This window comes from Pongo pygmaeus, chromosome 19 (genome assembly GCF_028885625.2).
Source record: "Pongo pygmaeus isolate AG05252 chromosome 19, NHGRI_mPonPyg2-v2.0_pri, whole genome shotgun sequence".
Taxonomy (NCBI): Eukaryota; Metazoa; Chordata; class Mammalia; order Primates; family Hominidae; genus Pongo; species Pongo pygmaeus.
The window spans coordinates 76,606,210-76,619,346 of NC_072392.2; the positions used below are offsets into that span (position 1 = coordinate 76,606,210).

Sequence of the window (13,137 nt, forward strand, 5' to 3'; positions counted from 1 at the left end):
AACTGGGGTCCCTGACTTCCCACAACACAGCAGATCACCTGAGGTTAGGAGTTTGAAACCAGCCTGGCCAACATGGTGAAACCCTGTCTCTACTAAAAAAATACAAAGATTAGCTGGGTGTGGTGGCACACGCCTATTGTCCCAGCTACTCGGGAGTCTGAGACAGGAGGATTGCTTGAACCCGGGAGACGGAGGTTGCCGTGAGCCGAGATCGCGCCACTGTACTCCAGCCTGAGTGACAGAGTGAGACTCTATCAAAAAAAAAAAAGCTCTCAGGATATAAAAAGTTATAATTGTATTTTTGGGAGTAAATTTGATCTCATATTCTTAGTAATTCTGAAAACCTGGATCCACCTAGATTACCTCTGAGTTCCCCTGGAAACAACTTTTAACTCAGCCCATAATGACTTTTTTGAAATTATGAAATCTTATAATAGAATTCTGTAACTTATATTGTAGTAGTAAGTGAGCACCTACGTACTCACCACCCAGCTTAAGAAGTAGAATTTTACAAGCACCTCTGAAGCCCCTACGTGCTCCCCTCTGCTTAGATCTTCTTTCTTCCTCCTAGGAGTAACCACCATCCCACGTTTGTGTTAATTACTCCTTTGCTTTTCTTTAGTTTTACCATCTACATATCTATCCCTAAACATTATATTGTGTTGTCTATTTTTGAACTTAACTCATTTTTCTTTTTTTTTTTTGACTTACATATTTTTGATATTTATGTTGATATTTATATTGGTATTTCACTCATTTTCATTGCTATAGAGTGTTTATATATAAATTGTCTATAATTTATCCATTTTACTTTTGATGGACATATGAGTTGTTTCTTGGTTTTTGGTTAATCTTTGTGAATAATAGTATTTTGAAATTGCTATATTGTCTCTTAGTGCTTATGTGCAAAACGTTCTTTTTTCCCTAAATGCATAGAATTACTGGGTAGGCCAAGTGTCATGGCTCAGCCCTGTAATCCCAGCACTTTGGGAGGCTGGCTGAGATGGTAGAATTGCATGAGCCTAGGAGTTTGAGACCAGCCCTGGCAACATAGCTAGGCCCTGTCTTTACAACAAAAAAAAATTAGCCAGGTGTAGTGATGTGTGCCTGTACTCCCAGCCACTGGGGAGGCTGAAGTGGGGGAATTGCTTGAGCCTGGGAGGTCGAGGGTGCAGTGAGCCGTCGTCATGCCACTGTGCTGTAGCCTGGGCAACAGAGCAAGACCCTGTCTTAAAAAAACAAAAATTACTGGGTAGTAAGAAATGTGTGTGTTTGACTTTGCTGGGCAGTTCCAAATTGTTTTCTGTTGGTTTCTGTACCGTTTATACTTCTGCCACAAGTGTAAGCAAGTTCCGCTTAGTATTATTCAATTGTCGAACTAATTTTTTACAAATTTATTATGGGTTAAGAATTATTCCACAATGAAGTTGGATGGCAAATGCCCTAGTACCATTTAGAATGTCAGGAGAGCATTTTCTCACAGGCTTAACTTCTTTTCAAAGTAGTTCTTATCAGTTCTTGGGCTGGAGCACAAATGCTCTAGAAATGGCTGGTGATAGCGAGAATAGTCACCTGGGTTAGAGTTTTACTTGCACTGCTGTCCTTTGACCTGGGAAGGTTTTTTTTGTTGTTGTTGTTGTTGTTTTTTGAGACGGGGTTTCGTTCTTGTTGCCCAGGCTGGAGTGCAGTGGCGCGGTCTTGGCTCACTGAAACCTCCGCCTCCTGGGTTCAAGCGATCCTCCTGCCTCAGCCTCCCAAGTAGCTGGGATTACAGGTCTGCACCACCAAGCCCAGCTAATTTTTTTGTATTTTTAGTAGAGATGGGGTTTCACCATGTTGACCAGGCTGGTCTGGAACTCTTGACCTCAGGCGATCCACCCGCCTTAGCCTCCCAAAGTGCTGGGATTACAGGTGAGAGCCACTGCACCCGGCCTTTTTTTTTTTTTTTTTTTTTTAAGACAGAGTCTCACTCTGTCGCCCAGGCTGGAGTGCAATGGCTTGATCTTAGCTCACTGCAACCTCTGCCTCCTGGGTGCAAGCTGTTCTGTCTCAGCCTCTTGAGTAGCTGGGACTACAGGTGCCCACCACCAAGCCGGGATAATTTTTGAATTTTTAATAGAGATGGGGTTTCACTATGTTGACCAGTCTGATCTCAAACTCTTGACCTCAAGTGATCCTCCTGCCTCGGCCTGCCAAAGTGCTGAGATTACAGGCATGTGCCACCATGCCCCGCCAGGGGAAGCTGTTTTTGATAAAGATTGTTGATGCCTATGGAAATTAATTGTTTTGGTGAAAATTGTTATTTTCTCTTGTTTATGGCTAATTCTTCTTTTGGGGGGACTTTTAGATGAGGACCTTGAGATTGAATTGGTTGAGGAAGAGCCTCCATTCCTGAGAGGGCACACTAAGCAAAGCATGGACATGAGCCCCATTAAAATCGTCAAGGTGAGAATTACTGGACCTTTAACTGGAAATGTCAAGTGGACTTCTTTTTCTAAAGTAATGGGTCAGGTTATTAGATCTGCATAAGTAGAACTTGGGCCATAGAAAGTATTATTGGCTGTTAGCCAGGGTCTATAATAGTTTTGTTTTAAATGGAGGTTGGGTTGGCTTTATTGCTTTTGACTGTTGAATTCTTTTGTGCTCCTTTTGTGTATTTTGGGTGGTAGCAGAGATAGATAGGAATGCTTAATCTACCATCATTGCCTTTGCCTGGATTCCTTAGGGCTTGAATCTTGCAGATTCAAAGGCAATTTTGAAGGATTTACTTGAGCACTTGGGGCTGGCCACCATAGAAAGCTGTAGCACTGGGTGTTGGAGAGGGCAGAGCTGTGAGGGGAATCCAAACCAGAATTCATAGAACAATAAACATTTTAGGTATGGAAAAGGGTATATTAAAGGTCTCCCAGCCCAGCACATATGAAATGCTTATAATCCACGCATATCATTCTTCTGCAGTGTTCTTCTCATATGTTCATCTCATAGCTGCATGACATTGTTAGTGACAGGGAATTCACCAGCCCTTAAGGAGGTACATTTCATCATGAGATGGATGTGATCGTCAGTTCTTCTTTAGGCATACCTGAAACCTCACTCACTGAAGTGTCCACAATGGTCTTGATTTTGGTTCCCGGGGTCATACAGAAAAATTCTTATACCTTTCTTATGTCCTTCATACATTTAAAGGTAGCACATCATTCCTATCTCTTTTGGGGTTCTCATCTTCAAACTAAACATCCAATTCCTTCAGTGATTTACCATTGTCCTTGTTCATTTTATCTGAATAGCTACGGTTTATCCATTTCTTTCATATAGTCTGTTACACTGATAAGAACTTTATTCCAGATGTGGTCTTATGTTTTAGATTACAGGAGCTTAACTTCTACCTATTATTTCCTGGACATTTAATCCATGTTGTTTTTTCTTCTGTTGCACCAGAACCCAGATGGCTCGCTCTCCCAAGCAGCAATGATGCAGAGTGCCTTGGCCAAAGAAAGGCGGGAACTCAAACAGGCCCAGCGGGAAGCTGAGATGGATTCTATTCCCATGGGACTTAACAAACACTGGGTTGACCCTCTCCCTGATGGTAGGACCCTTGGAGGGGTGTATGGACCTTGTTTAAAAATCTGAGCCTTTCACAACACAGGGAGGGGTCACTCCCAGCACACACTAAAAATTTACCCTTGGGCCAGGGGCAGTGGCTCACGCCTGTAATCCCAGCACTTTGGGAGGCCAAGGCAGGTGGATCACCTGGGGTCAGGAGTTCGAGACCAACCTGGCCAACATGGTGAAACCAAGTCTCTACTAAAAAAATACAAAAGTTAGCCAGGCATGGTGGCACACACCTGTAACCCCAGCTACTCGGGAGGCTGAGGCAGGAGAATCGCTTGAACCCAGGAGGTGGAAGTTGCAGTGAGCTGAGATCAGGCAAGTGTACTCCAGCCTAGGTGATAGAATGACACTGTCTGGAAAAAAAAAATTTACCCTTGGTGTTTCACTTCAGTTAGAGCATGTTTGGTTTTTTCTTAAACACATGTTTAAAACCAAAGATGTTTTAATAGCCATGGTCAAATTGTTAGACTGAGTTTTTCTTCTGAATCACTTTAAAAATGTTATTCTAGCCGGGCGCGGTGTCTCATGCTGTAATCCCAGCACTTTGGGAGGCTGAGGCGGGCGGATCACAAGGTCAGGAGATCGAGACCATCCTGGCCAACATGGTGAAACCCCGTCTCTACTAAAAATACAAAAAATTAGCCGGGCATGGTGGTGCACGCCTGTAGTCCCAGCTACTCGGGAGACTGAGGCAGGGGAATCGCTTGAACCCTGGAGGCGGAGGTTGCAGTGAGCCAAGATCGTGCCACTGCACTCCAGCCTGGCTGCAGAGTGAGACTCCGTCTCAAAAAAAAAAAAAATTTTTATTCTAAAGATAATACAGCTTTGAAACTTCCTTTTTCATATAATTCTCTGTGCAGTAAATATTAGCTGCTAGATATAGTCATAACAAATACTTATTAATTTAATTTGTGTTTGGCAACTGGGGATATAGATGTGAATTAAACAGATGTGATCCCTGCTTTTATGCACTACAGCTTAGTCGGGGAAATGGATATTAATTAAATAATTACCAAATAATTAAATTATGATCAGTGCCATGTGAAGAAGTACAGGCAGTGTAATTGACTGTGGTGGGTCACTTCCCTGGGGAAATTGAGACCCAAAGGGTAAATTGGACTCAGTCTGTCAAGTGGAGATATGATGGAGGTTGGGGAGTATGTTCCAGCCTGAGGAGTAGCCCGTGTTGGGTTTGTGGGGTGGGAAAGAAGGAACTGAAAGAAGGCCTGTGTGGATGGAATAGAGAGAGCAATGGGCAGTGGTAGGGGATGAGATAAGAACATCAGGCCAGGGCTTTGTAGGTGGCATTAGGAAGCTGGGCTCAATTCTAATAGCACTGGGAGATGTTGAAAAGTTCTTTTGTTGTTGTTGTTTTTGTTTCTGAGACGGAGTTTTGCTCTTGTTGCCTAGGCTGGAGTGCAACGCCATGATCTCGACTCACGGCAACCTCCACCTCCCTGATTCAAGTGATTCTCCTGCCTCAGCCTCCCAAGTAGCTGGGATTACAGGCATGCGCTTCCACGCCTAGCTAATTTTTTGTATTTTTAGTAGAGACGAGGGTCCTCCATGTTGGTCAGGCTGGTCTTGAACTCACGACCTCAGGTGATCCCCCCCATCTCGGCCTCCCAAAGTGCTGGGATTACAAGTGTGAGCTACCATGCCCAGCCAGATGTTGAAAGTTTGCAGCTGGCACATGGCATGACCAGAGTTGCATTTCCAAAGGATGATTCAGGGTGCCCTGCAGAATGAGTTGGATGGGGCACATGTGATGATTTAGGAAGCTTTTATAATAATTCAGAAGAGAGAGGATGGTGGCTTGAACATGGAGGTGTCAAAGAGGAGGGATGTACTTGAGAAAAGTAATTTATTGAATGTGGGGCAACAGGAATGGTCAAAGATGACTTCCAGGTTTCTGGTATGAGCACTAGGATGAATGATGGGAACACTGGAGGAGAAATGGGTTTGTGGGGAAAGATGGTGAATTCTGTTTTGGACTTGTATCCAAGGCAACTAGAGGACATCTTAGGTTGAGGTATCCAGTGTAGAATTGAGTATAAGAGCTCAGAAGAGAGGTCTGGGCTGGAGACAGAAGTTTGGGAATTGTGTTAATTTAGATATCAGTTTGGCTGCATGTAATAGAGATTCAAATATTAGATTAGGTTCGGCATGATGGCTCACACCTGTAATCCCAACACTTTGGGAGGCTGAGGCAGGAAAATTGCTTGAGGCCAGGAGTTCAAGACCAGTCTGGGCAACATAGTAAGACCTTATCTCTATTTTATTTTATTTTATTTTGTTTTGTTTTGTTTTGTTAGTTTAGTTTAGTTTAATTTTTGAGATGGAGTCTCACTATGTTGCCCCAGCTGGAGTGCAGTGGTGCAATCTTGGCTCACTGCAGCCTCTGCCTCACGGGTTCAAGCGATTCTCCTGCCTCAGCCTCCCAAGTAGCTGGGACTACAGGTGCCCGCCACCACACCCGAGTAATTATTTTGTATTTTTGGTAGAGACAGGGTTTCACCATGTTAGTCAGGCTGGTCTCGAACTTCTGACCTCAAATGATCTTGCCCCCCTTGGCCTCCCAAAGTGCTAGGATTACTGGTGAGCCACCATGCCTGGCCCTTGTCTCTATTTTAAAAACGACAAAAATAAAAACCAAAATATTAGATTTACAGTAGAAGGTTGGACATATTCGTTCATTGTTTAACAATATCATCTTCCATTTCCTCAGAATAAACCCATTCATTCCCTTTTACCCTTTAGTGAAATGTTCTCATGACCCACCTTTGGCCTCTGCCAAAGCTCACTTATTTGGTTAGTAGGCATAAGTATTTTTTCATAGCCAGCTTTTGGCATCAAATTTGTAAAATGTTTGCATATGCTAGAGAGCCACTAAAATTCTGCTCATTTTTTTTTTTGCTCCTCAAGCCACAATTCCAAGATGAATCTTGAAAATATAAGCTAGGTCTGGGCAAGGTGGCTCACACCTGTAATCCCAGCACTTTGGAAGGCTGAGGCAGACAGATCGCTTGAGTTGGGGAATTTGAAACCAAGCTGGGCAATGTGGTGAAACCCTGTCTCTGAAAAAAATACAAAAATTAGTCCGGGCATGGTGGCTCATGCCTGTAATCCCAGCAGTTTGGGAGGCTGAGGCAGTTGGATCACCTGAGGTCAGGAGTTTGAGACCAGCCTAGCCAACATAGTGAAACCCCATCTGTGCTAAAAATAGAAAAATTAACAGATGTGGTGGCACGCACCTGTAATCCCAGCTGCTAGGGAGGCTGAGGCAAGAGAATCACTTGAACCTGGGAGGCGGAGGTTGCAGTGAGCTGAGATCACGCCATTGCAGTCCAGCCTGGGCAACAATTGCAAAACTCCGTCTAAAAAAAAAAAAAAACGTTTAGCCAGGTGTGATCACATGCACCTGTAATCCCAGCTACTCAGGAGGCTAACATGGGAGGATTGCTTGAGCCCAGGAGGTGGAGGTTGCTGAGCTGAGATCTCGCCACTGCACTCCAGCCTGCTGGGCATCAGAGCCAGACCCTGTCTCAAAAAAAAAAAAAAAAATTAATCTGAGAGAAGCCAGGCACAACAGACCACATATTGTATGAAATATGCAGAATAGGACCCATAGACATAGAAAGTAGACTAATGGTTGCCAAGGGAAAGGAAAAGGGAGGAATGGGGAGTAACTGCTAATGGGTACAGGGTTTCTTTTTGGGATGATGAAAATACACTAAAATTAAATAGTGGGGATAGTTGCACAACTTAATGAATATACGGTAAAACACTGAGTTAAACACTCAAAAAGAGTGACACAGAGGCCTGGCTTGGTGGCTCATACCTGTAATCCCAGCACCTTGGGAGGCCAAGGAGAGACGGTTCCTTGAGCCCAGGAATTTGAGGCTGCAGTGAGCCGTGATTGCGTCACTGCACTCCAGCCTGGGAAACAGAGCAAGATCCTGTCTCAAAAAAATAAAATTAAATTTAAAAAGTGTGACATGGTTTGTGAATTACATCTCGATATAGCAGTTATTTAAAAAGGGGAGTGCTGTGCATGGTGGCCACACCTGTAATTCCATTACTTTGGGAGGGTGAGATGGGTGGATTGCTTTAGCCCAGGAGTTCGAGACCAGCCTGGCAACATAGAGTGACCTGTTCTCGCTTGAGCCCAGGAGGTCGGGGCTGCAGTGAGCCAGGATTGCACCACTGCACTCCCACTTGGATGACAGAGTAAGACCCTACCTAAAAAAAAAAATTACAGTGTCAAACAATCAGGTTTTCACTTCTCTCAACTAACCTTTTTTCTGACATCACAGGTGTGTAGCACCACTTGTTACAGTCTCTTTCCCATTCGCTGCTGCCCCTTCTATATTCTTTTCTTCACATTAATTTGTTTCTTTGAGTACTTTTGATCACGGGTCGCTGAATTGAGATGCTGCATGTGCAGTGCCCACGTGCCATTTTATTTTTTTCCTGGTACATCTTGAGGTAGCTTGAGGACAATACTAAGTTGCCTGTTTTCCTTTCCAGCGGAAGGCAGACAGATTGCTGCCAACATGAGGGGTATTGGGATGATGCCCAATGATATTCCTGAGTGGAAGAAGCATGCCTTTGGGGGCAACAAAGCCTCTTACGGAAAAAAGACCCAGATGTCAATCCTTGAGCAGAGGGAGAGCCTGCCCATCTACAAACTGAAGGAGCAGTTGGTCCAGGTGAGAAGACTTTTATGATGTATTGGTGGGGAGTAGGGTTATTGTCTAAAAGAGGGGCGATATTTTTAAATTGAAACTAACGGGACAAGTATGTGCCTACTTGAAGTGGCTCATCCAAAAGGGTTAAGAAAGAAGGAGAAGACTTTCTAAATACTTTTTTTTAAAATGGGGCTGGGCGCGGTAGCGCATGCCTATAATCCCAGCACATCGGAGGCCAAGGCAGGAGGATCACTTGAGCCTAGGAGTTTGAAACCAGCCTGGGGTGACATAGGGAATCTTGTCTCTACAAAAAATAAAAAATTTGGTGGGGCGTGGTGGCTCACACCTGTAATCCGGCACTTTGGGAGGCAAAGGTGGGTGGATCACAAGTTCAGGAGTTCGAGACCATCCTGGCCAACACGGTGAAACCCCGTCTCTACTAAAAATACAAAAAATTAGCTGGGCATGGTGGCGCATGCCTATAATCCCAGCTACTCTGGAGGCTGAGGCAAGAGAATCGCTTGAATCAGGGAGTCGGAGGTTGCAGTGAGTCAAGATCACGCCACTGCACTCCAGCCTGTCTACAGAGAGAGACTCCGTCTAAAAAAAAAAAAAATTACCTGGGTGTGGTGGTCCATGCCTGTAGTCCCAGCTATTCGGGAGGCTGAGATAAGAGGGTTTCTTGAGCCTGAGAGGTCGAGGCTGCAGTGAACTGCAATCACACCACTGCACTCCAGCCTGGGCGACCGAGTGAGACCCCATATCACGAATGATTGTGTGTGCGTGTACAGACACACATACTTATGTATGTGTCTGTATATTTTCTTTTTCCTGGGGCCCCTAGAACAGTTCCAAGTGGGCAGAGTATTGTGTTGCATGGACCAACAGCTCTGTTCAGTAATTAAAAATGAGGATACTCAGTCAATAAACTCATATGGGAAACTCATAGAGTGCTTCGATACTCTATATTCTGGAGTTCTGATTTTAAGACCACCGAGTCTTCCTTGAGGTAATCAGGTTTACTAGTTTCCGGTGAATCCTTTCAACAATATCTTATATGTATACAAGCAAGTACAAATATATGCACACACATGCACACACATTTTATATGAGTACTGTATGTGTTTACAGGTGACAGTGATTTTATATACACTGTTCTACATCTTTTTCCACTTAATGATACATCTCAGAGATTTGTGTGTGTGTGTGTGTGTGTATGTGTGTGTGACAGAGTCTTGCTTTGTGCAGGCTGGAGTACAGTGGCATGATCTCAGCTCACTGCAACCTCTACCTCCTGGGCTCAAGTGATCTTCCCACCTCAGACACCCAAGTAGATGGGACTACAACGCATGCACCATCATGCTCAGCTAGTTTTTTGTATTTTTTGTAGAGATGAGGTCTCACTATATTGTCCAGGCTGGTCTTGAACTCCTGGACTCAAGCAGTCCTCCCTCCTTGGCCTCCCAAAGTGCTAGGATTACAGGCACGAGCCACTGCGCCTGGCCTTCTTAAAAAAAAAAAAAAAAAGCCAAGCCAGGCACAGTGGCTCACGCCTGTAATCCCAATACTTTGGGAGGCCAAGGCAGGCGGATCACCTGAGGTCAGGAGTTCGAGACCAGCCTGGCCAACATGGTGAAACCCTGTCTCTACTAAAAGTACAAAAATTAGCCGGGCGTGCTGGTGGGCACTTGCAGTCCCAGCTACTTGGGAGGCTGAAACAAGAGAATCGCTTGAATCCGGGAGGTGGAGGTTGCAATGAACTGAGATCATGCCACTGCACTCCAGCGTGGGCGACAGAGTGAGACTTCGTCTCAAAAAAAAAAAAAAAAAAAGCCTTTTTTTATGGGCTGTGTTATTTGGATAGGCTCTGGTTTATTTAAGTAGTCCTATATCCATAGCAACATCGATTGTAATCCTTGGCTGTTACAAACAACGTAGAAATAAGAAATAACTTTTGGGGAAAGATACTAGAAATTTGGGAGTTACAGTGGGAAGGAACACTTTTTATGTATCTTTTAAATTCATTGTGACTTCTTTAACTATATATGTATATTCCTCTTTTCTTTGGTGTTAGAATATAGTAATTATTTTATTCCAGAGTAATGTAGATTTTAATGACCATATTTATATTCTGTTTAATGACCATATTTATATTCTGGCAGATTTTAATGACCATATTTATATTCTGTTGCTTTCAGGCCGTTCATGACAATCAGATCCTGATTGTCATTGGTGAGACAGGATCTGGAAAGACAACACAGATCACCCAGTACCTGGCGGAAGCAGGCTACACTTCCAGGGGCAAGATTGGGTGTACCCAGCCCAGAAGAGTGGCAGCTATGTCGGTGGCCAAAAGAGTGTCAGAGGAGTTTGGTTGTTGCTTAGGCCAAGAGGTAAGTAGATAGTGGAGTCGCTCTAAAAATACCAGAAGCAAAGGCCCAGATCTCTTAATCTATCAAATGGAAATATTAATAATACTCTCTTTTTTCAGGTTTCTCCTGAGGGAGAGAGGGTTCCCATTGTCATAATCAGTCTGTTCAGGGTATAGTCTAAGACATACCTTACTGTGAGGAAATTACTGTACATCTTGATCAGATTCTTAAGATTATGAGTGACAGTGACTGGGCTGAAATCTTGCCTGGTGATTGGGAAAAGGAGACATTTGTATCCTAGGTTTTCCCCTTCTGTTCTGCTTTAGGTGGGCTACACCATTCGATTTGAGGACTGCACTAGCCCTGAAACAGTCATCAAGTACATGACAGATGGGATGTTGCTTAGAGAGTGCTTGATTGACCCTGACCTCACTCAGTACGCGATCATCATGTTGGACGAGGCGCATGAGAGGACAATTCACACCGATGTGCTCTTTGGATTGTTGAAAAAGGTAACTAGATGCTCTTTAATGACCCCTCTACCTGTTGGAAACTGAATTCTGGCAGTTGGATTTGAGTACCTGTGTCTCTGGGTAGTCCTTTTCAGTAAGCCACATAATATTTCTCTTCAGACAGTTCAGAAACGGCAGGACATGAAGCTGATTGTCACCTCAGCCACCTTGGACGCAGTGAAGTTTTCTCAATACTTCTATGAAGCTCCCATTTTCACCATCCCAGGTCGAACATATCCAGTGGAAATACTGTACACAAAGGAACCTGAGACAGATTATCTGGATGCCAGCCTGATTACTGTTATGCAGATCCATTTAACAGAACCACCAGGTAAAGGGAAAAAGCAATTTTTTCCCTCTTAGGCCAAAAGTCCTCATATGGGTATCTTTTTTGCTAATCTTTTTAAAAACACCTTCTAAATATTCATCTCTCTGCAAGCCTCAGGCTTGTATGTTTGAGATGATGGTGGTTATAATGTCAATATATAAACAAACTTCTATTGTTTACTTACTGGTCAGAATATGAATGTATATGTTCTGTTATTTGAAGTTTTATTAATATCACCATAGCCTTTGTATAGAACACACACACACACAGAAAGTAGATGAATGCTCTATTCTGCTCGTAGGTGATATCCTGGTCTTCCTGACTGGTCAGGAAGAAATTGATACTGCTTGTGAGATCCTGTATGAAAGAATGAAATCCCTGGGACCTGATGTTCCAGAGTTAATTATCCTCCCAGTGTACTCTGCTCTTCCCAGTGAGATGCAGACCCGAATCTTTGACCCAGCTCCACCAGGCAGCAGAAAGGTAACATGGGCAAAAATGAATCTTCCATGTGCCCTGAAACCATGTGTTGTGTGCAGCCTGCCAGCCATAGTAGGGACTGCTTAGGGTGTATGCAAGTCTTTTTTTTTTTTTTTTTTTTCTTAAGACAGAGTCTTGCTCTCACCCAGGCAGGAGTGCAGTGGTGCGATCTCAGCTCACTGCAAGCTCCGCCTCCCGGGTTCATGCCATTCTCCTGCCTCAGCCTCCCGAGTAGCTGGGACTACAGGCACCCGCCACCACGCCTGGCTAATTTTTTGTATTTTTAATAGAGACGAGGTTTCACTGTGTTAGCCAGTATGGTCTCGATCTCCTGACCTCGTGATCCGCCCGCCTCGACCTCCCAAAGTGCTGGGATTACAGGCGTGAGCCACCGCGCCCGGCCAGGTGTATGCAAGTCTTGTTTGTTAGGCTTCAGAGAGTGGTCCAACCAATTTGTTTAGGAATGAGGGTCTAGTATGCGACCTCTCCTCTTCTTCCTCTTCTCCTTCATTTGACAAATATTTTTTGAGCATCTACCAGGCTTTGGGCTACACATGGGAGCTGCATTGTGAGAACAAGCCTCTATCTGCTGTGGGGCATCCCCAGTCAACAGACTTTCAGCGTTTAGTGTGAAAATGCCACTCATACTTGGATACCCAGGTGGGAGCACCCAACCCTGTCTTCCTAGAGGAAATAAGGATCTAAGGTAGTCCTGGAGAACTCTTGAAAGGCAAGGGGACAAGCATTCTGAGGACACAGAACTATCTGTGATGGCCTGGAGATGAGTAAGTGGGGCCAGTTCAGGGAATGGCATAGTTCCAGTGGCTGGAACCAAGTATATGACTGTGTGTATGAGACAACAGGAAAGGAGACAGATGGATGTAGGTATCTTTTTAATAACAGTTTTATTGAGATATAATTTACATACCTTTCAATTAACTCTTTCCACCCCCCACTTTTTTTTTTTGTTTCTGAGGTGGGGTCTCACTCTGTCACCCAAGCTGGAGTGCAGTAGTGTGATCTCAGCTCACTGCAACCTCTGCCTTTCAGGCTCAAGTGATCCTCCTGCCTCAGCCTCCTAAGCAGCTGGGACTACAGGTGCATGCCACCATTCTTGGCTAATTTTTGTTTTTGTTTTTGTT

The 13,137-nt window shown here is 44.2% G+C and overlaps 1 protein-coding gene across 7 annotated transcripts in view; it reads left to right on the forward strand.

Moving 5' to 3' along the window:
* The window catches only part of DHX8 (DEAH-box helicase 8), a 43,792-nt gene that overhangs the window by 13,528 nt on the left and 17,127 nt on the right, over positions 1-13,137 (forward strand). For all 7 annotated transcript variants that reach the window (XM_063656394.1, XM_054457771.2, XM_054457767.2 and 4 more), the window contains 7 exons: positions 2,348-2,445; positions 3,439-3,586; positions 8,143-8,324; positions 10,502-10,696; positions 11,002-11,187; positions 11,308-11,518; positions 11,817-11,998. In XM_063656394.1, the coding sequence (XP_063512464.1) occupies positions 2,348-2,445; positions 3,439-3,586; positions 8,143-8,324; positions 10,502-10,696; positions 11,002-11,187; positions 11,308-11,518; positions 11,817-11,998 (1,202 nt within the window). The remainder of the gene's footprint in view (positions 1-2,347; positions 2,446-3,438; positions 3,587-8,142; positions 8,325-10,501; positions 10,697-11,001; positions 11,188-11,307; positions 11,519-11,816; positions 11,999-13,137) is intronic.